Consider the following 27,283-nt stretch of genomic DNA (forward strand, 5'->3'; position numbering starts at 1 on the left):
CCCCATGGTACGAGTTGGTGATATCATTTGCACTGAGGTCAGGACGGCAAGAACAGCAGTGGGGAGGGAGTCTTCCTGGGCACCTGGCATTCGGGGTTTGTCCCTAACCCTCTCCTAAATGCGTGGTCTTCAGGGGGAAGCCAGGGAGCTGCCTGTCTAAGGGAGGGTGTTCTAAATCCACGGATGCGCTTGGCATATGTGGCATTCCTGAGGGATGGGGAAGGGCTCTGGGGTGGTAATGGTTAAGGATGTCTTGGGTCCCCTGTCTGTCCAGAAGAAGGGAGGGGCCATGGGTTGTCTGGCTTTAGGCCTTACCGCGCTGGCCCTTCGGTAGTGACCCCCAGGCTTATCAAAGTCGATGGGGAAGTCATCCAGGGTCCAGATGAAGGTGAGGTCCATGGTGGGGTCGTGGGAGGCGTGGCACTGCAGGGTCAGGCTATCTCCCAAGTTGATGTCCGCACTGGAGGGGGCTAGAGTGATCTTGGTTGCATCTGCCAAGCAAAACAACATCCCTGGGTGGATGGGGGAGGAGAGAGGCCCAGGCAGGGGCAGCGGGGCAGGGTGAGAGGGTTTGTCCTAAGCCCCAGGAAAGAGAATAAGGTGGATGGCCAACAGGATCTCGACCTCCCAGCAGCCTCACGAGTGTGTGAGAGGGAGGCAGGAGTAGATTCTGGAGGGTGGTAAGGAGGTGGTCCCAAACAAAGTCCGGTCCTGGAGTAGCCTCAAAGCCAGACTAGGAGGGATGCCTGGGTGGCTCAGGGGTTGAGCGTCTGCTTTCAGCTGAAGGCGTGATCCCCGAGTTCCGGGATCAAGTCCCACAACGGGCTCCACCCAGGGAGCCTGCTTCTCCCTCTGCCTGTGTCTCTGCCTCTCTCTGTGTCTCTCATGAATAAATAAAAATATTTAGGAAAAAAAACCAGACTAGGGGGAAAGTGGGAACAAAGAACAGGGGGACAAGGACGGATCGGCACCCTGTGGTGGCTGAGCCCCCTGCCCTCCACAAAGCCAAGCCCCTCACCTCGCACAGACAGGATGCCCGTGCTATTGGCTTTCCCCATGAAATTCTCAGCAAAGCAGGTGTATTTGCCTTCATCTGACCGACTGATGTTTCTTATGATCAAGGTGCCATCTGGAGTTACAGTCACTCTGCAGCAAGGAGAAAGCAGGTCTGGCCAACCGAGGGTCACACTGTTGTCATCAGGGGAAGGGGACTCGCCTTCATGGTGGATGAGGAGGAGTGGGGACCGCTCCGGGTGGAGTCGGGGTTTGTACCTGCTGCTGTTGACCAAAATCTCAGTGCCTTTGCTCCAGAGCACCACGGCCTTCGGAGCTGCCCGGGGCTGGCAGGGGATGGCGATCTCTCCCCCGCGGGCCGCAGGGATCAGGCGCTTTACAGGGTTCAGCCTGAAGTCGGGGGCCAGTGCTGGAAGGAAAGGGGAGTGCCCTGCTGTCACCCAGGGAGTCCTAACGGTGCCCCTTGCCCTTAGTGAAGATAGCACCTGGCTCCATGCCACACACTCGACGCACCCTCCCAGGCCAGTCTGTGAGTGCCGCCCGGCAGCACCACTGCCACCACACACCCAGAGCCCACCCCCTTCCCACCACCCCCGACCCAGCTGCCACCATGGTGGTCTAGGCCACCAAATCTCCTGCAGAACACTGGAAAAAGCACCCTACTCAGTCTTTCTGTTTTTGCACTTTCTACAATCTCCTCCACCCAGCAGCCTGGCATAACTTTTAAGAACCTTAACCACACACTCAGGACGAAGTCCAACTCTTCACAAACGCTCACAAATACAACCCCACCTCTCCACTCCCCACTCATGCCACTCTTCTTCATTTATTATGCTCCAATCACTTGAGCCATTTTCTGTCCTTTGAGAATGCCAAGGTTTTTCCTGCCTCAGGGCCTTTGCACCTGCCATACATTTCGCTTAAAAAATCCCTCAGATCTTTACATGGCTGGCTCCTTGTTAACACTCAGGTCACACTCCAGATGTGACTTCCTCAAAGAGATCTCCCCTGCCCCCCTTCCTACCACTCTGCTGGATCTTCTTTATATTTTCTTATTATTGTCCAAAATTATTTAATTACTGTTTTTGTGATTGTCCCTCTTCCCCCACCCTGGATTGTAAGATACTTGAAGACAGAGACCTTATCTGTCATGTTCACTCTGTAGGAGGTGCTGAGTAAATACCGTTTGAATGGATGAATAAATGAGTCGTAGTTAAGCTCACTACAACTTGATGAGGTAGGTGCCAATACAGCCATTTTACAGATGAGAAAACCAAGGCCCCATGAGCTCAAGCCACATAACTAAGAACAGTAGCATCAGCTCACATTTACTGGGCACCTGTTCAGTGATGAGCAGGTCCTCCATGTTTACCTCCACCTCATTTATTCTTCCAAACAGCAGCACAAGGGCAGGACTATTGTTGCCCACATTTTATAAATCAAGAAACTGAGACACAAAGAGATCAAATTGCCAAAGGTCACATAGCTGAAGGGGCTGGTTTAAACACAAATCTAGTTGATTTGGTTTCCAATGACACTAGCCCCGTCGTGTTCACTGCAGCAAACACTTTAATCATGCCAGACTTGGTACAAGCCAGAGACCCCGTCTTCTAGAAGCTCTCAATCTAGTGTCTCCTCTCCTTTCTGAAATCCCTCTGTTCTACTCAGAAGCCACTGGAAAACTAAGGGAAGCCATCCGTGTGCATGTGCATGTTTGGAAACGCTGCAGTTCAGAACTCTTAAAGCCCGTCACTGCGTGTTCTTGCGGATGCCCCTGCCTCCCTGGGCCCGTACCTTGCACGGCCAGCTCAGCGCTGGCGTAGATGGTGCCGTGTTTGTTCTCTGCCACGCACTGGTACATGCCGGAGTCCTCCAGGCTCAGCTTAGAGAACCGCAGATCCCCAGCCAGCACCTCTACGCGAGACTGTGCAGAAGAGAGCAGGGGAGGGGCGCAAGGAGTGCTGGAAGGGTGGGGGCAGTGGAGATTCCGGGGTGCCTTTCCTCCACGGAGGGTGCTCATGTGCCCAGTCCCTTCTCTGACCTCCCGGAATCCTAGGACTCAAGTTCCCCAGGCCCCTGCGTCTCAGCACACTGAAGCCCGAGGAACAAGGTCCCTACTCAGGACCACACAGTGGTTTTGTGACTGAGTTGTGCCTGGACCCAGGCCTCTGGAATCTCCAGCCGGAACTTATCCAGGCGACCAGCCTGTGGCCAGGAGAATCTGGGGTGGAAAGATGCACCTAGAACCTACCACCCCATGGAGCCCTCATGGTCCCAGAGAGGCTGCCGATGGTACGGCGTCGTGAGGAAGTCTGGAAGGTGAGGGAACCAGGTGAGCAGAGGACAGGTGATGTGTGGGAAGCCCCAGATCTCCTACCTGGGAGGTCAGAGGCTCCCCGTTCCGCAGCCAGCGCACTGTGGGCCGGGGCTTGCCCGCTGCTGCGCAGCCCCAGCGCAGGTTGGAACCGATGTCAGCCTCCATGTCTGAGATCACCTTGAGCCACTCGGGCTGAGCTGGGGGAGCAAGGGAGAGAAGGCCGGGGATGAGCTGGGGGGAGCCGCCCGCTGCCCACGCCCCAGGCTTGCAGGGCTACCGTTCCTGCGGCGGCCAGCAGAGGGCGCCCTCGGCATCCCGGGAAAGGGTCGGGTCGGGGTGGGGGGAGGGGGGCAGCAGGCTGGAGAGAGTTGGCACTTTGTGCGGCTGTGCCAGCGGCTGTTTTAGCAAATTAAATCATCCCAAGGCCTTCCACGTGCTTTCTGCAGCCCCGAGGGAAGCCCCAAGCTGGCCACGGCGCTCGCCTCCTCTGTTCCCATCCCCAGTGCAATCCTGAGCAAGAAATCCTAAGCAAGGGGCCACCCAGTGCCCTCCCTGACTTCTGGATCTGCTTCCTCAGGGACCAGGGTGAAGCAGGGTGAGGGGTGTCCCAGCTCATACCCTGCACGATGATGCGGCCCTGGACAGTGTCGCGGCCCTTGGAGTTCTCTGCCTCACACTCATAGGTGCCTTCGTCCTCGAAGCTGATGCTGGGTATCTGCAGGGTGGGCTCCGCTGTGGCCCACTGGGGGGACAAGGAGCCGTCCACTTTGCGCCACTTGATCTGGGGGACGGGGCTGGCAGAGGAAACAAAGCCAGAGCAGGTGGGCTGCGCTAGGCAGACACCCCTGCACCTGCGGCACCCCTGCACCCCTGCACGCAGAATCATGCCATTCCGCCCTCCAGACTTGTGGGGCAGGTGGGGATGGGGAGGAGGGCGGGGACTCTGACTCAGGGTCTGGGAGGGGACAGAGAGAGAGAGGAAAGAGAGGAGGGCAGGTCTCTCCCAAGTAGGCTCAGAGCACGGGCAGGGAAGAGGCAAGAGGTAGGGTTCCTCCACTTCCCTCTCCCTGCAATACCTGTGACACCAGTGAACTTCCCTGGTGTCTGTACCCTGAAGCTGGCTGGCCCTCCTGGCCCCCACCCTGCACTGGCCACCATGCCTCTTCTGGGACTGCACTCCCCAGCAGTGGCCTGTGACCTGGGGCTATATGGGTTCCCCTCTCCCTCTTCCCCAACAGGGCCTCCTCACCTTTACTTTGCAAAAGGGCTCTGGTTATTAGTAATTTGTGTGCTAAAATGGACTAAGTTATCAGTGAGTCTGAAAGGGTTAACATATTAACTTTCCATGTGCTTTCATTTAAAAAAAAAAAATAGACTCTATGCCCAGCATGGAGCCCAACATGGGACTCAAACCCAGGACCCCAAGATCAAGACCTGAGCTGAGATCAAGAGTTGGGCGCTTAATAGACTGAGCTACCCAGGCAACCCCCCACCATATGGTTTAAATATGAATTTTCTGGAAGCCCAATAACTTTTCACAGAGCAGAGGGATCTCCTGGGTAACTGCAGGAGAAATGAGGGAAGAGGGGACTGATATACAAATCATATTGTCCTACAGACATTTGCTGAGCACCTGCTAGTTGCTTAGCCCTGTTCCAACGAGTCTTTCTCTGGGAGAGCAGGATTTCAATGGAGTTTGTTTTTTTTTTAAAAAAAAGAACTGTTAGTATGCATAGAACACTTAATAAATGCCAGGCACCATTCTAGGCATATCACATGTATTAACCCACTTAATCCTCATAACAATCCTATGATGCAGGTACTATGTATGGTTATTACCATGTACAAATCAGGACGCAGAGCCACACAGAGGTTACGTAGTTCACCCATGGCTTCACCATGGCAGGCAGCCAGTGACAGAACTGGGATTTGAACCAGGCAGGCCTGGTTGGGGCTCGTGCATGGCACTACCTGTCTCCAGCCTGAGGTGTTGCATAAATTGCCTGAGCCTGTCCCGCATTGCTGGGAGCACCCAGTATGTGTCAGGCCGCTGGCGTGCACGATGCTTCACTCAGAGAGACAATGCTCAGTGAGCAGTGCTCACTACCCTCTGTGGGGCCAACACTCTGCTAGACCCTGCCTGCCCTCTCCCTGGGGTCACCTGTGCCCCCGAGAGGCTCTGACAGGCTGTGCCCTGGCCTGCCCCTCCCACCTCCACCACTCACTTCCCAAAGGCGAAGCACTCCAGGGTGACCTGCTGCCCTACCAGCGCATAGGTCTCTGCTGGGAACCGAGCCTTGATGCTGGGTGCGAAGAGCCTGGTATCTGGGGAGAGGGATTTTGAAGATCAGATGCAAATGGTTGCAGGCCGGGTGCTCCAGTGCTTAGGATCTGGGCACAGCTCAGAGCAGACTCTCTCCGGATCCCTGTTCCCCCGGGGGACCTGGGCGAGCTTCTGGGGCCCTGCGGCCAGAGGATCCAGGGGTCCAAGCCCCAGAGCCTGGGCTCCACAAGCCGCTCTTCACAACCTCCAGGGGGAACCGTCTTTTCCCAGTGTCCTGTGACCCTCTCAACTCTCTCCTCCCCTCCGCGTCCCCAGAGCAGACCCTGACCTTCGGCAGCCAGGTTGAGCTGAGCGAACTTGCTGAAGACGCTTTTGGTGGAGAAGTCCATGTGGCTGGTGGCCAGGCAGGAGTAGTTGCCCAGGTCCGAGGCGTTGGTCCGGGCGATGTACAGGTTCCCTGTGGTCTGCGACACGAAGTGACGCCCGTCCGTCGGGATGAAGTTGGGGAACTCGTTGAGGAGCCAGCGGTAGGACAGGCCTAGGAGATGTGGGGCGTCTGAGGGAACCACGGGGTGCTGGGCCCACAGGGCGACTGTGCGGGCCCCTCAGGGTGCTGGGGGGGTCTCTAGACCTGGTCCCCGGAGTCCCGGGCTCTGATCTGGTGCTGAGGGGAGACTGAGAAGAGAGATGTGGCTTTCCTTCCGCCCTCGGGTGTGGGTGGGGGACAAGCTCCGGGCCTGAAGGCGGAGCAGGGCACAGCCACAGAATGACAGGCCCACCAAGGAAACACAAACCTAGCTGGGGACCTGGGGATCCGTGCTTCCAAGGTTCGCCCGCTGCCCTTGACTCCATCCCCCAGGGACCGGCCGGCCTGTGCCCTGTGTACCTGGGTAGTGCGCGGGTGGGTTACAGGGCAACATCACGCCCCAGCCTTCGTGGGTTTTCACGGGGTCTCGCTCCTCCTTGGAGAACTCCTGCAGAACTGGAGGGAAGGACGAGGGCTCGGGCACAGCCCTCCAAGCTGGGGGGCGCTCCCCAGTTGAGCCGCCACGGGAGTGATCCCCTGCCCTTGCCGGACACCCTTCCCAGGCCCTGTCCCCTCCCTGAAGCATCCTGCCCCCCCCCCGCCCCTCCATGGGTCTCACAGCCGAAGCGGAGGACAGCCTCCCTGCTGACAACGGTGCCCACGGGGTTGGAGGCCAGGCACTGGTAGACGCCGGCGTCCTGCGCCTTGCTGGGGTTCAGGATGACCAGGTTGCCCCCCACCAGCTGGTGGCGAGAACCCGGTGCCAGCTTCATCTCGGTGCCGTTCATTTTCCACCTGCAGTGGGGGGTGGAGGAGGGGAACCTCCTGAGTCCCGCTTGGCTGCACCCGGCCTGGGGACGGGCCGCTGTGACGAGGGGCTGCCCAGGGCCTCCGGCACCCACCACGGCACCCGTCACGGGGCTCTCACCTGTAGGTAGCTGGAGGGCTGGCCCGGGCGCGGCATGCCAGTGTCACCTTCTCCTCGGTGGATTCCTCTGGGAACAGCAGACCAAGGGGCTGATCTTCAAAGACCGGCCCGAAGGTGGCTGGGGATCCCCGGGGTGAACTGCGAGCTGTGGATGGGGGCAAGAGCAGAGGCCTCAGGGTCCAGGCCCCAGGAGGGCCGTGCCGTCGACACGAATGCTCTGCCCTGATGGAAAGACGCCGTTCTCGGCGCTGACCAATACTGTAGCCGTGAGCCACGTGCTCTCAAGGCCTTGAAGTGTGGCGAGTGCAACTGAGGAACCCAAGTTTAAATTTTATCTAATTTTTATTGATTAGAACTTGAATTTCAGCAGGTGGGGTAGACCCCGGGTGGCCAAGGTTAGTTGAGTCAATCACCCATCCTACACTCAGGTACTGAGCACCTGAGCACCCAGCGCAGTACACCTGGCACTGGGCTAGACTGGGTTGCAAAAATGAATGAGACACGGTCCTTCTTCCTCAAGGGGCCTGCAGTCCAGGGAGGGACAGGACAAGGTGGTGAGAGCTGTAAAAGCAGCTGAAGTTATAGAGGCAGGGGCCCTCGGGGTGGAAGCAGCCCATCTGCAGGGTGTGAGAGGCCTGGGAAGTCAGGGGCTAAAGAGGCGGAGAGAGGATGTGTGTCCCGGGGACCTGATGCTCCTTCTGGGCTGACAGCAAGCGCTTCAGCCTTTGGCCCTTTAATAGCTGTTACAGAGCCCTTCTGAGCCTCAACATCTTCACCTGTGAAATGGAAAGACTATGAGCTCATCTCCCAGGCTCTGTAGGAGGGTTCAGTCTGGCACAGGGCGTATGATCTGAGAATCTCTGTGGGACCCAAGCATGGGGTGGGGTGGAGGCTAGGGGAAGAGGGAAGGCTTGATGGTGGGGGGAGGATGTGCAAGTTGCTTTAGGGGCATTTGTGTACGATTCCAGTGTGACAGGTTGAGAAAGAGAGGCCCAGGAAATGGAATGACATCGCTCGTGGTCACCAGGCAAGTCTGTGGCACACGCAGGCCTAGACCAAGATCTCCTAAGTTTGCTGAGCAAATGGGTATTACTTGCGCAAATGGAGTTTTCATGTCAGGCCCCCTCCCAGGGTGGAAGCCTCTTCCTCCATGCACCATTGTTGTCTCACCAGGGCAGGGGACACTGAGGCACAGAGGGAAGTGTTTCACACCTGGCTTTCCCACGGGGGTAGGGAGCAGTCTCTGTTCACTGATGCACAGGGCCGGTCAGGTTTTGCCTTTGTGGTGGCAGTCGGGAGCAGGGCCACCCCTAATTGGCTCCTACCCCTCAATGCAGCTGATTTCAGGCCCTCCTTGGTGGGTTGTGGGAGGTGGGGTCCCCATTAACCAGTTTGTGCCTCCTCTCCCAACGCATCCAGCTGTCAGCCCTGTTCCAGCTGAGGCCCAGCCCTGGACCCCGGGGAACGAGGGCAGCTGTTAAGCATCTCTCAGAATGAGGAAGGAGGCAGGGCTCCCTGAAATGGCATCCCCCATCGCCCTCCCCACTACCCATCACTAGCCCTCGCTGCCGCCCCAGGCCTCAGAGGTGGCGATGGATGGCGCCAGCATCATCTCGGCTGGAGAGCCCTGCTTAATCCCAAGTTAATGATAGTGGTGGAGGGTAGGGACTCCTGCCCCAGCTGGGACTGCCAGGACTGGAGGGGGGTGGGGTGGGGGCAGCCAGCCTGCTGGGAACCACCTTATATAATAGCCGCTTCCAGTAACTCTGTGGGGACGGTGGGGGGCAGGGGAGTGGGCCTGGGGCACACAGAGCCTCTAGGACTGGACTGGTTTGCTTCCTGCAGAAGCTTTGTCCTCTGCTCTCAGCCACATAGGCGCCCTCAGTGCAATATCCATACCCTCACCTACACATGCTTCCTTTACGCACACCCCCCCCATAAGCTACTCCTGTAGTCAGATACACGTTTATGCACGCAGCTGTTCCCATGCACATTCAGCTACAAATGTCCGCATGTGCTTATTTATACACTTTCACGCAGTCATCCTAATGAAACAGGTGCTATTTATTGAGCACTTACTCTTTGTCGGATGCCAGGCTCCATACCTCTTCTCCTAACCCCTTTACAGGAAGGCACCACCATTCCCTCATTTCCCTAATGTGGAAACTGAGATGTAGGAAAGTTCAATAACTTGCCTCAAATCACACGGTGGGGAGAAGCAGATCGAAGGATCTAGACCCTGGCCAGCCTCACCCATAGCCAGTGTCCTCAGCCACAGTGGCCACGATTCTTCGCCTGGGTTCCCGCCAGAGCCAGCCACCAGAGGCCCCCACCGCACCCTAGAGGTGGTGCATCAGGATGCCGCGGGGGCACCCCCAAGGGCAGCTGGGGCCAGGAGCCATCGCTCTTGCTGGAAGGCTTTCCGTGCACATCTGTCATCCCCCCGCATGTAGCACCCGGTCCACGCAACAACTCGCTGGCATTGCCACCCTCTTAAACATCCACAAACACACTCACATTCACCCCACACCTTCCTCTGAGGCTGCAGTCATACCCACTGAACACACACACACACACTCGCATGAGCTCCTGAGCAAGGCCACCCCTCCTTGCTGCCCCTGTCCTACATCCTCTCTGATTCTGACCCCCTGTTCTGGCAACTCTGCTCCCCTAACCACGGGGGGGGGGGTGGTGCAGCTGGAGGCTTCAGAGGAAGGGGCTAGAGACGAGAATGTGGAGGAGCACCCTCGCTGCCTTTCCTTGCCTGGGTGCCAGGGACCCTAGGCTGCTTCTCCAGGGTAGGTTAGTGAGGTGAGCCCAGAGCTGAAACACCTTTCTGGGAGTGGGGGGTGCGGGGATAAGAACAAGTGGTGGGCGGTTCCACTTGTGTCTCTGGAACTCAGGGATGTGGCCAACCAGGTCCCCTCTCCCTGGGCCTTCCTGCATCTCGGGGTCTAAGAGCCCTGCTCCTGCCCATACCGCCTGCCTTGGATGATGCGGTCCTGGTCTGAGGTCCTGCGGAGGTGCCTCTGCATGCTCTCTGTGGGGCGGCCGGGGCTCTGCTGGCCTGCCGGGCCCTGACACAGGTAGCCAGGCCTGGGGGTGGGGGAGCCAGGAGGCTCGGGCAGGCCTCTGGGTCAGCCCCGTTTCCCGGCAGCCTCACTGATTTGGGTGCAGGATGGAGAGGCAGTTAGGAGGTAATGAGAGCATCGGAAAGCATGCCCGTGGAGTCCTCCCCGGGTGAGACGGTTAGACGGATGGAGAACCTAAAATGTGCCCAGCGGGCTGCGGCCTTGCAGGGGGTGGGTGGAGGGGGAGGTGCAGGAGAGGTGGCTAGAACTCGGGAAGGGTGGTGGTGGATGGGTGCTCTTTCTCCCATGGAGATCTTTAAGGAGAAAAGAAGTGTCTATTGGTCTGGGCTGGGGGTCAGGGCAGAGAGGCCACGCTGTGGTCCCAAGGGGCCCCTCAGAGCAGCAGCAGGGGGGGGGGGGGACCTCCCGCAGCGCTTGAGCGGGCTGGGGCTCCAGGCAGCTCCTTCCTGGCTCGCTCTGCAGAGGCCTGGGCTGCTCCCCACCCCCGTTCTGCCTCCCTCCTCCGCTCTCCCTACCTCAGGCACTCCAGGCATGAGAACTTTTGCTTGGTCCCTCTGGCCTTCTGCCTCAGCCACCTGCCTCTTTCTCGTCTCTTCTCAGGTCCTGCACTTGGTCTGTTTGCCAGGCCGCAGCATGGCCCCTGGGAGCCCTGGAGTTTTGTGGTACTGACCTCTGTCTCCTCATGTCGGAGGTTGCTACAGCAGTATGATCCAATAGAACTTTCTGTGGTGACGGAAATGTCCTGTAATCTGTGCTACCCAATGTAGTGATTAGCCCTTGAAATGTGGCTTTTACAACTGAAGAATTAATTTTAAAATTCAATTTAATCTCAGTTTTAAGCATCCCATGTGGCCATTGGGTGCCATACCGGACAGCACAGCTCCAGGGGCTGCAGCTCAAGGCCAGCATCACGGACATTCGATTGTGCCATAATCTTGCTGTGTGACCCAAGGCAAGCCACACACCCTCTCTGGATCATGCTTCTTTCATGTGATAGTATGGTGGAGCCTCCTTCCTTCTAACCCCGAAGGGAAGGTATGATCCACAAATGGGGAAATTTTAGCAAGGAAATGGCCTCAGAAATCTAAGTGCCACAGCAACGCAGAGTCCATGATTTCTGAAGTCATCACTAAAATAATAGCAGTGATAGAGCAATATAATCATCCTGCTGGGCTTCGGGGCCCAGACGAACCGCCTTACCTGGAGAGGAGACAAGGACCACGGCGACCAGCAGAAGCAGGTGTGCCTTCCTCCTGGTGGGTGTCCCCATGGTGGGCGTTCTGGGCAGCGATGGGGAGCAGAGGAGAGGAGGCTCAGCCCAGCGTGGTGAGAGTCCAGCTGGAGGCTGAGAAGGACCTAGGGAAGCGGAGGATGGGGAAGACTCTGAGCCGAGGAGTGAGGAGCGCCCCTCCCTACTCCCTCCCGGCTCCCTCCCGGCTCCCTCCCGGGCAGGCAGTGCTTTTACTCCAGCCTGGGGAGAGGCCAGAATTGCTCCTCGCTCTGCACTCACCCTGCCCAGGGGAAGGGGCTTGGCTGTTACCGAGGAGCTCTTCCCGGCTGAGTGCCTACTAGGGGCCCCCTGGGAGTCTGGCTCTCCCCTGCACCGGCTGCCCCCCCCTCCCCTGCAGCCAGCAGGGGTTTGCTCAGGAAGTGAGAGCAGTGGCTAATTGGGAGGCAAGAACCCACCTGCCCCTCACTGGGTAATAGCTCTTGCTGTGGGGTTCAGAAGAGAGCAGGGCCATACTTGCCAGCGGGAACATCTTCCTCCACCAGTGCTTGGGGCCCAATGTCCCCTGCCCCTCCCCCGCAGCGGCCTGGGTGGGGCACTGTAAGCCCCTCTGGGAGCCCATTAAGTGTCTCAGTGTCTTCCTCGGTTTTCTAGCAGTGAGGAGGAGTCTCACTGGTTCATTCATACCCTCTCACCTGGGTCCCCAGGTGAGGCCCTTATGTGCTGTGCATTGTGAAGCCATAGCCTTGGCCCCATCAGCAATGCTCCCCAGCCGGGAGGACCTTCTAGGATCAAAGGGTTAACATGGCTCCCAGAGGAGCCTTCCTCTCATACAGAGACATGGTTAAACCCTGGAGCTCTGGACAATCTGTTCCCTGGGTGGGGGTGCCCAGAGCAATCAGAGCTCCCCCCCACCAGGAGGAGGGATGGGCCTCATCCTGAGAGGGGCGAGCAGGGCCAGGAAGAGTTCTGGGGGTAGTGTGGAATCTCAGAGGTCTGCTTTGGGGTTTTAGAGGGAGCCTGGGTCACTAGGTCTCCTAAGGCTTCCTGTCAGAGCTGCCAACCCAGATGCAGATTCTGCTTCTCTGCCCTGCACCTTTCCAGAGGCCTGAAAAGGGGGAAGGGGCCGAGACTGGGGAAAGAGCCTGGCTGGGGGCTCTTCAACTACCTGGTGGCAAGACCCACACCATCTCCCGGTCCGAGTCTCCTCATTTGTAAAATGGGTGCTCTAAGGTCCCTTCCAGCTCTAAGACTGCCAGTGCTCCCAGAAAGTGCCGGGTGGCTGAGGGCCTGGGAATGCTGTCGCCTGGATAGGGGGAGTGGGGGGTGGCAGGCTGCGGATGACTTAAGAGTCTGCCATCAGGGCCAGGGCAGGGTTTGAAGACCAATGCCAGCCCAAGATCTCCCCATCTCCCTTGGTGCTCTATTCCTTTGGAAAGAAAGGGCTCCCAAACCCTTTTAGACCTCAACATCTGGCCACCCACAACCTTTCTCTACCTCCTAAACAGCCACGCTGGCACCTGAAGGAGGTGTGGGAGGGAGGGGGAGGACTGGCTCCAGGGTGGTCATGGAGGCTGTGGGCTGAGAAGCTGGGTGTCAGTGGGGGTGAGGGGGGGAGTGGTGTTGACCACATGGCACTCCCTCCCCTGGCTTTACCCTGGCCTCATAGCCACTTCCCTTTGTCAGGAAGGGGCCCGGGTGCTGCCTCTCCACGACCGTGCATCCCTCTCTATCCTTGCCACTTTCTAGACTTGAATCCAGAAATTCCACACTTGCCAGGAAGCCCCTCAGACGCCCCCACAGCACAAAGTTAGACTTCAGCTCTGTTCTTGAGTAGACCCCTGGCACCTGCCCCGGGGGTGCATCTGCCTCCCCTGGAAGCTTGTGAGCTCCTGAGGGCAGAGACTGGCTCCTTAATCTTGGCATCACGGTGCCTTGCAAAGTGCCCTGGGACCAACAGGTGTGACTCATGTGTCACATTTAACTGCTGGAGAGCAGCTGTGGCCGGATCCTCCAGCAGCCAGTGGACACACATGTCACACTCCCCCACTCACTGTAGAGCTGATTCAGGGGCTCCAGACTTCAGTGCTGCCCAAGGGCTGCCCCAGGGCCAACTGGAGCACACTCTGACACACTCATATCTCACAGGCACAAACTCTCTTGTACACACTCTCACATGCATGTACACCGACCCTCTGCCTCCAGCTCACATGCTTTCTCAGCCACTTTTACACACTTTCACACATATTCCCACTCTCCTCCCCACACGCCTTCACATGCACACTCACACACACACACACGCACACTCAGGTCTCAGGGTGGTTAGTCATGGAAGAATCTAGAAGGATGGTCCTGGATGCTCTACAAACGCAGGGAGCCATCCTCCTGATAGGAGCCACAGAGACCCTGCTACCGTGCAGGCTTGGGAATCCACAGACAGGAGGCGGTGACGCACCTGGACACTTACGCCTCCCGGTGAAGCTCGGTTTTCCCTCTACGAGGTGGACATGGTCACACTTACTTCACAGAGCAGTTCTGACTGGGAAATGAGGTCATGGAGCGCCCTTCGGGAAGTCCGGGGCTGCTTGAACTTGCCTGCGGGTCACGGTTCGGTTCGGGTGGGGGAATGGAGAGAGGATGGGGGCCCTGATCCCCTCCCCACTCAGCCAGAGCGGGTCGTCGTGTATCTGCTCTACCTCCACAAGTTCCCTTTGAACAAAGGGTGTCGCAGCTCCAGAAAGTTTGCAAACGCCCCTGGGGGCTGGTGCAGCCCTGGAGTCGGGCACAGAGAAGGTTCTGGATCTCCGTTTGCTTCCTGCCCTTTGTCTGCCGTCCTGGGAGCTCAGCGAGGGGGCAGGGGAGCAAAGCAGAAACAGGTGACCAAGGGGGCTGGGGCCGGCCTCGGGGCAGGAGTCTGCGGCTGCCCACTAAGCAGTGCTGGCGAGAGCGGGGGTGTGCGTGTGTGTGAACCGGCCTGTGCGTGCACACACAGGTATGCAGTGTTTATTTGCCTCTATGTGCTGTGTCCGTGTGTCCCTGTGTATACGTGTGCTCTGGTCTTTGTACCTCTGTGGATACGCATATGTTTATGTCTGTGTGGGGGTATGTCTGGTGTTTGTGTGTGAGTCTGCATGTGTGTGTGTGTGTGTGTGTGTCCCCGCACAGGGCATGACAACCCAGTTCCTGCCTTGCTTCTCTGCGGTCCACCAGGAGGATCATTCACCCTGGAGCCCTTCTCACCACTGTGGTCAGAACAACCTGTAGCTCTTGCCGTCGACAAACCATTTTACCAGGACATACCACGTGTCATGAATGATACGATCCCACATCACTGGGCCCAGGGGCCCCGGGCACCCCCTGGGGGCTGAGACTTGCCTCAGAAGGGACACGGATTGGGGCGGGGCTGGAGTCGAGGAGCTCCTGGGGTTGCCTTTGGAGAGTACAGAGACCAGTCAGCCCAATCAGATGCACATGGACTCCACTGTGTGCCAAAGCCTTGTGTGAACACATACACACACACACTCACACACGCTGCCTGGGTCATAGTTTGAGCTCATCATCTCCCTGAAGGTGAGGGGGGCAACTGGCATCCAGTGTTGCCCCACATCCCTCTCCCTTGCAGTGCTTATCACCAGGTGCCAGGCATTGTGCTGAGCCCTGGGGAGATGGCGATGAAAGCACCGCCCTTGCAGAGCTTCCCGACCAGCTAAGTGTGGCCCGGTCATTTCCCTATGCCATCTGCTCCATGACACATTCTAGAATATCCAGGACAGAGGGGGCCTTTTTGTTGGGAGCAAGGCAAGAGTGGAGCGAGGCCAGGCCCAGAGCTGGCCCTCCGAGCCCTGAGCCAGCCAAGCCTGGCCCAGGCCAGCTGCCCTGGTGCAGGGGTGCAGGCTGGCACGGGCGGCTGCAGGCTGGCACTGGTGGCTGCAGGCTGGCACCATCAGGGGCTGGTCCTGTGCAGCACCAGCACGTGGGGGGATGGGCTGCCTGGGGGTTCAGGGGTGCCAGGGGTAGTGGGCTGAATCGTTGGGCATAGGAAACAAAGGGCCTGGGGGACAGCTGCCGAGTGGAAAGCTGTGAGCCGGGCTCCAGCACACGGGAGGGGTTTCTGGGCTGAGCCCCCCCCCCCCCCCAGAACCAGGCAGGAAAGGACAGATGCACTCTCCCTGGGTGCTGCCACTTGGGACACCCAGCTCCCGGCCCTGACTCAGTCACTCTTTCCTCTGGGTAACAGAGATTTGAGTATTGAGGGCTTTGGCGACTTGCAGATGGGTGGTGGTAGGACAAGGGGGAGTTTGGAGCCCAGTAGAGGGCAGAGACCAAGTGGCTTATTATAAGCCCAGAAGCCTTGCAGGAGCCTTTGAGGTATCCGCCATCCTCCCTCCTGCAGCGCGGCACAGTGGTTAACAGTGGGCTCTGTGCCAACCAGCCTGGCCCTTACTGACTAGAGTAACGCTAGTGCTAGTCCGTGACTAACTAGCATAACCCTCGCTTTTACATTCCTTACTCACCCTCCCGGAGCCTCAGTCTTCCACCTGCAAAACGGGGAGGAGAACGGACCCTTGAAAGGTCAGCAGCATGCCTGGCCCATGCTGTGCACTCAGAAAAGATCAGATCTTACTATTGAGAGGCCTTGCAGAGGCTCCAGCACACCGAGGGACTCACACACACGTGTGTCCACAGGCATTGCCCGAGTCGGACCCACTGTCACACAGTCATGGCATTCAGGCTGCACTTACAGATGGTTAGGACCCTGAGATTCCCACAGTCTCCCTGAGCAGGTGCCTTCCTCCCCCATGCCCCACATGCACAGCAGGCCCAGGGCAGCACCAGCAAGCACGCCACCCCGGACAAGGGCGCAGGAACACGCAGAGTCACACCCAGAAGCCATGTGTTCAGGACACCTGGGGGGCTCAGTGTTTGAGTGTCTGCCTTTAGCTCAGGGCGTGACCCCAGTGTTCTTGGATTGAGTCCCACATCGGGCTCCCTGCAGGGAGCCTGCTTCTCCCTCTGCCTGTGTCTCTCCCTCTCTCTGTGTCTTTCATGAATAAATAAATAAACAAATCTTAAAAAAAAAAAAAAAAAAAAAAGGAGAGACTCTGGTGAGGATGAGCACATGGGTGCTCCCATCAGGCCCCTCTCCTTCATGCACCCCCACTTCATGCCTGCAGGGTCCAGGATAGGAGGGAGACCTTGCCTAGGAAGGGAATTGCCACCTGGGATAGGATCACTGTCCTTCAGGAAGGTCTGAGTCACTCCACCCTCTCTGGAAAGATAGGGGTCTGCAGTGGCCTGGTGGGGCCTGAGGCCAGGCAGGGTAGGAGCTGTGGTGGAAGGGCCTCAGTGGGAAAAGCTGGTGCCCTGAGATGGAGGAGGTCATTAGGACAGACTTGGGTGGCATAGGGACCTTGTGAGTCCCCAGTGGGGGACAGGGACTGGGTCGGGACGGGGGCGGGGGTGCTGCACAGCTGGGTCTCTCCCCAGCCTGCTCTGTATGCTCCCTCCCTTCCCACCCTCCAGTGTTCTCTGCAGGTTCTTTGTACTGGCAGCTGATTCTGAGGCACCACCCATGGTACTGCTGTGGCCTGTGGGGAGAGCTGTGACCCCCACACTCACACATTTGTCTGAGCTTTTAGCACCAGAGGCGTCTGGCCCATCATCTGCAGCCTGGAGTCTCTGACTTTCCTGCCCTGGCCTTCTCCCCTGGAAAGACCCCTCAAAGTGGGGAGTGGGAGAAGAGGGAGCCTTGTGTCCTCCTGGGAGGAGCTCGGGATAAGGGGCAGCCTCCACCCCAACCCAAATTTTCCCTACTCGACTGTCAGTATGGAGCGGGACAGGTTGAGTGAGGGCTTTGGAGGGACCGTGTCTTTTTGAGAGGCCAGGAGTAAGGACGATTGTTTGAACTCAGCTCTGAAGAACCACATTAGGATAAAGTTAATGGACCAATATCTATATGTCCCCTAATCTCTGCAGAGGGGAGACTCCCCTCACCTCCCGGATGGTTTCCTGTAGGCTGGTTCAGAGCCAAGCCTGGGGGTGGGTGTTGAACCTGTTCCTCCCCTCAGGCCAGTCTCTGCTTGGGGGCCCAGATCAACTGTGTCTCTTGGACTGCACTGCAGGAGGGCTGTCCTCTCACCAAACACAGGATGGGGGCCTCTTGGTCTAGGAGGCCAGCAGACATTGAGAGGATGTGGGCCAGGTCTGGAGGAGATCCAGCATGTTCTCTGGATGGCTGCAGGGCAGGGGTGAGGCTCCTTAGATGCGAAGGGTGCTGAGGTACACTTGGGTCTGCACCTGTCCTGGGGCAGAGGGCGCTCGGTTTGGGTGAGAGATTACTTCGCATCTTCTTCCAGTAAACATGGAAACATGGGTTCATTTCATAGCAAGAGAACTGGTTAAACCAAAGAAAGGACTTCTCTACTCCAAGATGGTCACCACCAGGGCACAGACCCCCTGGAAGTTCCCGTGAATGTTCCAGGTTAGCAAAACCCCCTGTGAGGCAAGTCAGGGAGGCTGGCCTAGATTAGAGGGTTCAGAAAAATGAGAGGTGGCCGGCCTGCAGGAGGGAATGAAAAGAATGTCTTCTTGTGAGTCACCCCCTTTTGAAAGAGCATAACCTGAGGCTAAAAGGAATTTACTGGGCGGTCCACCCCACCTCTGCCTCCAGACAGGGCTGTCTGGCCATGAACCAGATCCCAGTTCTCAGACCCTCTTAACAGTCACTGGAGAGACTGGAGAGGGTGTTATCCTGAGTCTGGGGATCGAGTCCCACATCGGGCTCCCTGTGAGGAGCCTGCTTCTCCCTCTGTGTCTCTCATGAATAAATAAACGAATAAAATCTTAAAAAAAAAAAAAAAAAAGAGTCACTGGAGAGAGGTGCCTGGGTGGCTCAGTTGGTTTAGCACCTGCCTTCAGCTCAGGACATGATCCTGGAGTCCCAGAATGGAGCCCCACACCAGGCTCCCTACTCAGCGGGGAGCCTGCCTCTCCCTCTCCCTCTGCCTCTCCCCCTGCTCCTGCTCTATCTCTCAAATAAATTAATTAAATCTTAAAAAAAAAGAAAAAAAAAAAAAGAGTCACCAGAGAGGAGATTGCCCCACCTCCTCATGGCTCGTCTTCTGGGTTAGGAGGTGTCTGTAACTTCAATCCCTCCTGCTTCCCTGGGATTTCCTTTGCTCTGGTTCTTCTTTCCTTGTGTATTGCCCGCCTCTTGCTCAGCCCCCTGGTTCTGCCCTAGGAATCTCCCCCAGATTACAATTACCACCCACTCTCATGTTGGAGAGACGCTTTCTCACAAGCATTTGGCTTGAGGGTGCAGGGGGTGGGGATAGGACCCATACATCCTCCAGCGCACCCCCAACGTGTCACTCCCCTCCTGGCCTGAGGGTCCGAGAGGGTGCCCTGGGGATACCCCCTTCTGTGAGCTCTCTCCTGAGAACTGAATTCAGTCAGTCGGAGACAATATGTACCAACATCCCGTTGAACACAGAGGCCCATCCTACATGTGTGTCTATTTGAACAACTGCTGGCAGAGAAGGTGCTGGAATGGAGTTGCATAAGGAGTGAAATCTGGCAGGGGCGAGGGTGTGGAGGGAGGTTGAGGGCTAAGGCTGGTGGGGCAGGGAGTGTGAGGGCAGAGCTTGGCCAGATGGGGAGTAGAAGATAAACGAGAAGGGAGGGAGAGTAAGAGAGTCAAGAGAGCAGGGCACCCATCTCCAGGCACCCATCCCCCTGGGGGTCTCCGCTTCCCTCCCTGCTGGGGAGCTCCAGAAGGACAGGGGAACCTTACATGACTCTGATGCCCCCTTCCCATCTGTCTCACCTCCTGCCTCCCTCTTGCCCCCTAGATCCCAGGGGAAATTAGAAGTAACTTTGACCTTGTAGCAAAAAGCTTGCTTGACTGGTTCCACTGCCAGGCTATGAAGGGGTTAACTGGTGGGACCCCCGGGGGAGGGGCTTGGATGCTTTCTGTCTCTCTCAGGTTGGGGACAGAAGTCCTCCTCCCCAGGCCAGGAGTCAGGGCACCATTTCCCTGCTCCACCCTCAGGAGCCGGGGTCCCCCTCCCCTGCATCTCCTACAGGTGGTCCACTCTTTGCTGCCCTGCATCTCCACTGGCTCACCGGGTCCCTCTGAGGCACAACAGGAGGCTAAGGGGACAGAACGTCTCTCTGGCTGGACAGTGGGCAGATGAGCCCCAGGCTGCGACCCAGGGGAAGATCAGGAGCTCCCCGAGGGCCTGGGTCATGTGAAGGGAGTTGGGGGTGGTGCCCAGGGAGTCCTGGCTGAAAGGAAGGGCAATAGTGTCTGACAGTCACAGGCTGGTTGTGCAGACCGGGAACGTTGAGGGCAGGTACTTGGGGATCAGCGGACCTGTCCTTCTCACAGGGCACCCCACTCTGGTCCACCTGGATTCCCAAACCTCCAGGGAGCCTTGACTGACAGCTTCCCCCCCACCCCCTCCCCCGAGGTCCCAGGCTTGCGTGGCTGAAGGGTCCCGGCTTTGTCCCCATGTGGCCCCGGGATTGTGCCCTTCCACAGACACTGTGTCATCCCACACCTGAGAATCCTCCTGGAGAAGGCAACAGGACTCGGCTCTGGACTTGGGCTGGGGCTGCTTCCCCCATCTCTCGGGTGGGTGATGGGAGCCCCATGGTGCTGGGCGGGAGGATTGCCCTCTCTGTCTCTGGACCCCCTAAATGGAGCCTTGTGCCTTCTCTGGGACCCCTTTCTTCTGGTGCCGCCAAACTTGATGCCGGTCCTTCCCTCCCACCAGGGAGGAGGAGGGAGGGATCTGAGGAGAAGGCGAGGCGGGGAGCGGGGCGGGAAGGAAGAATAAGAATTTTGGCCCTGGTGGTCCCTGTTTCTCACCCTTTGGGACGTGACTTGCCTCAGTTTCTCCTCCTTAGGTCCCTGCTTCTGGACCGCCTTTGCCCAAACTTGAGGTCCACTCTCCCTCTCTTCCCAGCCTTCCCCTCTGCCTGACTGAAGCAAGACTTTGCAAAAGAGGTCACCCTGCAGAGACAGACTCAGGGCCACCTCAAGTCTGGACAGTCGCCCTGGTTCCACCCGGGGCTCCGGGGGGCCGCCGAGTGCGGGGCGCGGACCGGCTGGCCCTGGGCGCGGGCAGGCCTGGGAGCTGCCGCCCTCCCCGCGGGCAGGTGCCGCCGCCGCCGCAGGACCCGCCCGCGTAGGCCGGGACGAGGGGACCGGTCGGGCCGGCTGAGAAGTGGCCCCGGCCTGCGCCCGCCCCTGCCCTCCCTCCGGCCGCAGACAAAAGCCGGGCACCTACCTGGGGGCAAGGAGGGGTGGTGGCTGGGGCAGGTGGACGTCGCCGAGGCGGTGAGCCAGAGCCAGCCCGGCCGCCGGCCCGCGGGGCGCCCTCCCGTCCTGCCCGGCTCGCCTCAGCCGCTGGCCGCTGGCCCGGTGCGGCGGTGGCGGCCGTGGTGGCGGCGGCGGTGGCGGTGGCGGTGGCGGGCGAGGGCGCTTGTGTGTGTGCGCGCCCGGAGCCACTGCAGCATCTCTGCATCAAGATGTGCTCCTCCCTCTCCCAGGCTCCGCTCACTGGCTGGCTGCGGTCCTCAGCCAACGCTCGGGCCGAGATGGCTTCCTTCTGCCCCCCTCCCACCCCTTCCCGTCCCCACCCTTCTGGCTTCCCCTCATTTGCTGTCATTTAAGGACCAGGGAGCGAGCCGGGGCGCCCGCGTCTTCCATGATGCATGGGCCGCTGGGCCGCAGGGCGCTGTCTGCACCCCCGGCCCCCCGCCGCCCAGCCCCGAGCTGCTGGGGGGGGAGAGGAAGTGGCTCTTGCTCCTCAAACCCTGGACATCCACGGAGGCAAAGTCCTCTCCCCGGTCCGCCCCGCCCCGAGAGGTGCCTCGCTCAGGAAAGCTCCAGCTTGCTGTGCGGGGCAACACCCCCATATCTTTATTGTTTCCCCAGCTTGTAAAAGTAACCGGGCTCTGTCAAAATATCCACACACTAGAGGAAATTTAAAAATACAGTGAAAGTCCCTTCACAAAGCTGACTTACGTGCCCCCAGGTTTATTATTTTCACGTATACAATTTTGTGGGTTACTAGTACTATTTTACGAAAACGAGATCCCACAATACAGCATGATTTGCAAAATATTTTTAAACTACGTAATAGGTCTTGGACAGATTTCCACATTAGTACTTGTGGATCCAAGCCCATTTTTAATCAGCCAGCAGTGTGATGTCATGAAGAGCTCACTAGACTGAGGGTCTGAATGTCTGGAAGGGTAGTCTGGGCTCCGCTACTGATTGTCTGTGTGTGTTTGGCTGAGTGTCCTTCCCTCTCTGAGCCTCACTGGTAATCTGAAGGGGTTAAAGAAGGCCACGTTTCCTGCCAGCTCTGAGATGCTCGGTGCTCATCCAGGTCAGTGGCACATCTCTTCTGCTGTTCCTATCACGTGCGGGTGGGGGTGTGCCAGGAAGGCTGGGGCCTGGAAGTGGAGGGACAGCCACTGCAGCAGCACTCAGCCCTGTCAGGCTGTCACTGTGCCTCGCTCCCCTCTCCGCTCCACCTGCTGTCCAGCTCACATAGGCAAGGCTCGTGAGTGGTCCAGATGCTGAGGCAGCTGGCAGGGCCAGGCCAGCTTCGGAGTTGGAGATGGCTATACCTGTCGGGCCTGGAGCCCAGCTCGGTGTCTTCCTGAGTGGAGGGGGGCGCCGCGGGGTGGAGACAGACCTGGGCTGAGGGAGGGGTCCTGGAAAAGGAGAGGACCCGGGAGGGGGGAAGCTTCTGCTGTCCAGACTCCGAGGCCAGAATGCCTGCCCAGGGCCCATCTGCTCTGGCCTCCCGTCCTTCAGCTCCACTCGGAGGGGCTTTCCCAGCTCAGGGTCCTCTTTTTCCCTGATGGAGAGACATCTGATGGTGCTGATGACAGTTTTTTGGGGAACTCAGGATGCTCCCGGGCATCCCTTTCCTTCTGGGACGTCTTTCCCTTTCTTGCCTCTGCTCGCACTGTCCTTGTCTGTCGGTCTGTCTGTCTGTCTGTCTCCCTCGGGCTGGCCTGTCAGCCCCGAGCTTCTCAGATGATCCCTGCCCTCTGAAGCCATGCAGGTCAGCTTGGGCTCTGAAGGGAGGGCTTCAGTTTCTCTCCAAGCAGCAACCAAGAGAGGAGATGGAGCATCTGCGGCCACGGGGCTGACAGGCCAGGGGACAGGCTGACTCAGGGGCCGAGGGTTTGGAAATGTTCGCAAGGATTGCTTTAGATTGAGACAGCTGTCTTTGTGACTCTATTTTAGGACAGCTGCTGCCCTTGCCGTGGGGGCTGGGTGCTTGGAAAGGACACGGTTCCCTCCTGATCAGATGAGCCCAGGTGACTCAGATCTCAAATTCTGTGATTCCTCTGCCACCCGCCTGCCCCACCCCAAGGGGGTCTGGCAGCCACAGCAAGAGCACTTAACCAAGAGCTTAAAGCAAGAGGCCTCACTAAGCCAAGACCTAGATGTGGGGAGACAGTTCCCAAAGAGTCATCTCCTTGCCTGTCTGAAGCTCTCAGCTGAGCCTGGTACTGACGGATTTGGGGACTTACTGGGGATCCTCACTGCCAGCTTCTCAGGTGCCCCTGTTCCTGAGGAGACAGTAAGGTAGACATTTGGGGGTCCAGGCCGAGTTTTGCCGGTGATATCAATTTGTCTAGTAATAACTTAAGTATTTCACAGTATCATGATTATTATATACAGTCTTAACAATAGTTCAATTGTCTCCAATGTGCCAGGAGCTGTGTGCTAAGTGCTCCATCTGACTTATCCCCCCAAGGGGTAGGTGTTACTATCATGGTTCCCACTTCACATATGATGCTCAGAGAGGTTAAGGAACCTGCTCAAAGTAGACAGGGAACAAGCGGAGAAGCAGAGGCTGCTGGTCTGCTTCCAGCATCCGTGGTTCAATCACTATGCCATGTGCTCCGGCCACCAGCTACTCCCCTTCTTTTGGGGGTGGGGGGGCAAAGTCAGTGACAGGACAGTGTCTTCTTCTTTTTTTTTTTTTTTTAAATGATTCTCCTTTCTATTTCTTTTTTTTAAATTTTTATTTATTTATGATAGTCACACACAGAGAGAGAGAGAGAGGCAGAGACACAGGCAGAGGGAGAAGCAGGCTCCATGCACCAGGAGCCCGACGTGGGACTCGATCCTGGGTCTCCAGGATTGCGCCCTGGGCCAAAGGCAGGCGCTAAACCACTGCGCCACCCAGGGATCCCAGTGTCTTCTTTTTTAGTGTCTGCTGGATCCTGGAATCCTCCCTACAGTTAGCTGTAGGGGGCAGATCTCGCATCTGTGGCTAATCAATATGTCTCCCTGGAGTCTGGAGCAGGACACGGTATCCCCGAGTTGCGTCCCCATGGACCCCCAGACAGGGCAGAGCAGGGCCAGCCAAAGACGATCAGGTGGCTAATCAAATGAGTCACTAATTCGCCTGTAAACACATGGTGGCCACTGGAAGGGGGGCCCCCAGAAGGCATCTTGAGGGCCACCCAACCTTTCCTAGACCATCTGCTCCTTCCCTTTATGCCTCCACTGGATCAATGTATCTCCAAATGGTCAAGGAAGGAAGGGCTGGAGGCTCAGCCCTAGGGGACAAGAGGGGAGGGAGCCGGGACCCCGCCAGGGCCCCAGGGTTCTGACGGCATAGGTCTCTTCCTTCATCAGTCCAAACCTCACTTAGGTTTGCCTGGCCTCTCCAGCCTCTCCAGCCACAGGCATCTCTGCTGGTTTCAGACCCTTTCCTAAAGATCTCAGGAGATTGTGTGTTTATGGAGCAGCATCTCTGCTTTAGCAGTGGGGGTTCAAGAGCCATAGGATTGGTCTGTCCTTAATGCACCTGTAACTTTCCTGGAGGTAGATAGTGGTGACAGACACGACCCTTCCCAGCTCTCAGGGAGGATGACAAGGCAGCTCGGACAAAGCTCTGCAACCAGATTGGCTTGACATGTAGTCCTGCTACTTATGAGCTCTGTGGTCCAGGGCAAGCCACTTACCACCTCAGAGCCCCAGGCTCCTCATCTGGAAAATGGGGCTTAAGACATAAACCTCACTGAGTTGACATGAACATTGACTCATGGATGAGGTATCTAGCATGGTGCCAAGCACATAGTAGGTGCTCAATAAACGTCATTACCTCCCATTGGGCCTCTCGGGGACTCAGCCGCCCCATCTCTAACACGAGGGTGTGCCTCTATGAAGCTGAGCCTTTCTCTGCAGCAATGGTTGGGCGGCTCTGCGTTGGCACTCAAAAGAACTGGGCTGGGTCTCAGTTCTGTCACTCTTAGCCTGATGGCACTGGGCTGATTGTTGAAGGACATTTAATTGCTCTGAGAACCCACTTCCCCATCAGTAAAAATGGGAATAATCCTATTCCTACTTAGGATGGTTGTGAGGACATGTGGATTAAACACAATAAAATGTTTAAAGATTTATTGACTTATTTAGAGAAAGAGAGAGATTGAGTGGGGAGAGGGAGGGGGCAGAGAAGGAGGGAGAGAAATCCTCAAGCAGATTCTTCACTGAGCTCGCAGCCTGACACAGGGGCTCCATCCCAGGACCTCAGGATCCTGACCTGAACTGAAATCAAGAGTCGGCCACTTAACCTACTGAGCCACCCAGGGTGCCCCCCTAAACACAATGATTTTTAAAAGTGCTCCTTGTGTGGCCAAGCACCATACTAAATACTGATCATTGTTCCCTGGATTGTGCTGTGTCTCGAGGTAGGGCTTATCTCCTGAATGTCTCCCTTTGCCACCCGCCTCCCCCTAGGACACTGCTCAAGTGCAGAGGGCAGGCTCTGTAAATAACCTGCAGGCTGGGTGCAGAGGGAGGGTGCTGGGAGGGGTGAATGTGTGCCTCTGGGATTGGGCCTGGGTAGACAGAGGAGGTGAGGAGTATCTTCCTAGCTGGGGGTGGTGGGGGGCCAGGAGGAGCTGCTGGCGACTGAGCAGCAGAGCTGGAAGGGGAGTCTCAATGGTCTGTCTACACTCGCCTTCCTAATTCTGCTTGAGGGCCAGAAGGGGTCTGTGGCCTGGAGGGGCCTAATTATTCTTTTAGCCATTTCGACCCAGGGCTCTTGGAGCTTCTTTTTTCAGGCTTATAATAGACAATGCTAATGTCCTTATTAATATTTAATAGTAATGATGCTAATAATGCCCTGCATTTATGTGGTCTCTCCAAAGAGCTCAAGGAACCCTGAGTTCTTTTTTTTAATGGAACAATATGGCCAATTCGGGGGGCGGTTGGGGGGGGGGCAGGGGCAGTGGAAAGAGGCTGAGTCATGGGGAGAGTAAAGGACAGAGAGGTAAGATAATTGGGCCAAGGTCACAGAGCGGTGGAGGTGGAGCCAGGACTAAGAGTGGGTGCTTGGGCTCCCTGCCCGGATCTCTGCCCATTACTCCACTGGTTCATCGGGGTCTGAGAAGGACGTACTGGGCGGGGGCAGCGTTTGATCTTGGCAAGACCAGACTGTGTTTGGCTGAGGGCAGCCACGACATGGGCTGGGCTGCAGGGCAGTGGCCCGTGACTGTGGTTTACTACGCCGGCCCAGGGCAGCTAATGGGCAGCCATGTAACATGGGAGCTGGGGCAGGTGAGGACACTGGGGTGCCTTGGCTGGACTCTGCAGGCCTCCTAGAGCCTCGGGCCAGACCTACACATCAGATTCCTGATGTCTAACCTCTTGCAAGCAGCTTTAGGTGACCTACGCTGGGGCATAGACCCTCTCTAACCCATGTCGGGAGAGACCCTCTCTAACTGCTCAGCCTACCTGTGCCAACTTTGCTATCTCCATACTCCCCACCATAATCTGGTTGGGCCAGAAACATACCCCAAAGCTATAGTTACACAAAAGATGGTATATCAGAATTCTGAGGCTGTGGTGTCTGGGCTGTGGTGCTCTACCCAGGGGACTGCATTTTCACAAGACCAGTGACATGTGCACAGCAGAGCAGAAGCAAATGGCTTTTAGAGTCAGACAAACATTGATTTCAGTTCCAGCTGCTCTACTGTTTGGCTGTGCTACCTTAGGTTCCCTAAGCCTCAGTGTTCTCACCTGTAAAATTGAGGCAAGACCATCTGCCTTGAAGGGTCGTACAAATCAGATGAAGTGACATGAATGGTGTTGGACAGCAGGAGAGGGGACGGTGGCATTCTCAAGGTTCTAGCACCCTCACAGGGAGTGTCCAGGGTGGGTGATGCCAAAGATGGTGTCCTGATCAGGCCATTCCTGAGACGTGACCTCAATGAGTCTCTGCTGGCTAGCCTCTCTCGGCTTCTGCCCATTCTGCATTGTCTTCTGTGGCCATTGATTCTGTGATCTACGTGATAGCTGAAGTTCTTTTCTGCTTGTGATGTCCAAAGTCTGCATCTGCTGTCTGCAACTAGATTGCAGGGATTGATTTGATCAATCCAGAGAGCCTGGATTGATTTGGGATTTAAAGCTCCTAGTACAGTGCCTGGAATAAGAGAAACATCCACAACTGATAGCCAGAAATTGTTAGAAAATTATATCCATCCATCCACCCATCCATCTGTCCGTCCATCCATCCATCATCCATCCATCCATCCATCCATCCATCCATCCAACAAGTAAATTTTGAGCACCTTTGTGCTAAGCCCTATATCCAGTGCTGGGGATACTGGGAACAATAAGACATGATACATCCTCTCGAGATGCTCATAGTGTAATGGTGGGATGATACTTGAGTCCAGTAAGAGCTGTCACCTCAGTTTGCATAAAATGTCTTGGAGGGGTACGCCTTGGCCTGGTGAGGCTCAGGAACAGAGAAAATATTTTAACTGGGTCTGGAAGGACATCTCTGAACTCACTGGGTGGAGGTGGCACAGGCTGGGAGGAGGTTGGGAGAGTGTGACTCCAAG

At 57.2% G+C, this 27,283-nt stretch overlaps 1 protein-coding gene across 3 annotated transcripts in view; it reads right to left on the bottom strand.

Annotated features, from left to right (window-relative positions):
• CNTN2 (contactin 2) overlaps positions 1–20,838 on the bottom strand; it is a 32,778-nt gene extending 11,940 nt beyond the window's left edge. Inside the window, exons 1-13 of one of the 3 annotated variants that reach the window (XM_072814593.1) lie at positions 20,683–20,838; positions 11,362–11,517; positions 7,070–7,214; positions 6,761–6,936; positions 6,502–6,597; positions 5,944–6,153; positions 5,557–5,656; positions 3,950–4,125; positions 3,392–3,528; positions 2,809–2,938; positions 1,273–1,423; positions 1,019–1,146; positions 316–491 (exon numbers count right to left, since the gene is read on the bottom strand). In XM_072814593.1, coding sequence (XP_072670694.1) covers positions 316–491; positions 1,019–1,146; positions 1,273–1,423; positions 2,809–2,938; positions 3,392–3,528; positions 3,950–4,125; positions 5,557–5,656; positions 5,944–6,153; positions 6,502–6,597; positions 6,761–6,936; positions 7,070–7,214; positions 11,362–11,431 — 1,695 coding nt within the window. In that variant the 5' untranslated portion in view covers positions 11,432–11,517; positions 20,683–20,838. Of the gene's footprint in view, positions 1–315; positions 492–1,018; positions 1,147–1,272; positions 1,424–2,808; positions 2,939–3,391; positions 3,529–3,949; positions 4,126–5,556; positions 5,657–5,943; positions 6,154–6,501; positions 6,598–6,760; positions 6,937–7,069; positions 7,215–11,361; positions 11,520–17,528; positions 17,550–20,682 lie in introns of those variants that run through there. The other 2 variants (XM_072814594.1, XM_072814595.1) reach the window with 2 other exon arrangements.
• Positions 20,839–27,283: the final 6,445 nt, after the last annotated feature.

Source organism: Canis lupus, chromosome 38, assembly GCF_048164855.1.
Source record: "Canis lupus baileyi chromosome 38, mCanLup2.hap1, whole genome shotgun sequence".
In the NCBI taxonomy this organism is placed as follows: Eukaryota; Metazoa; Chordata; class Mammalia; order Carnivora; family Canidae; genus Canis; species Canis lupus.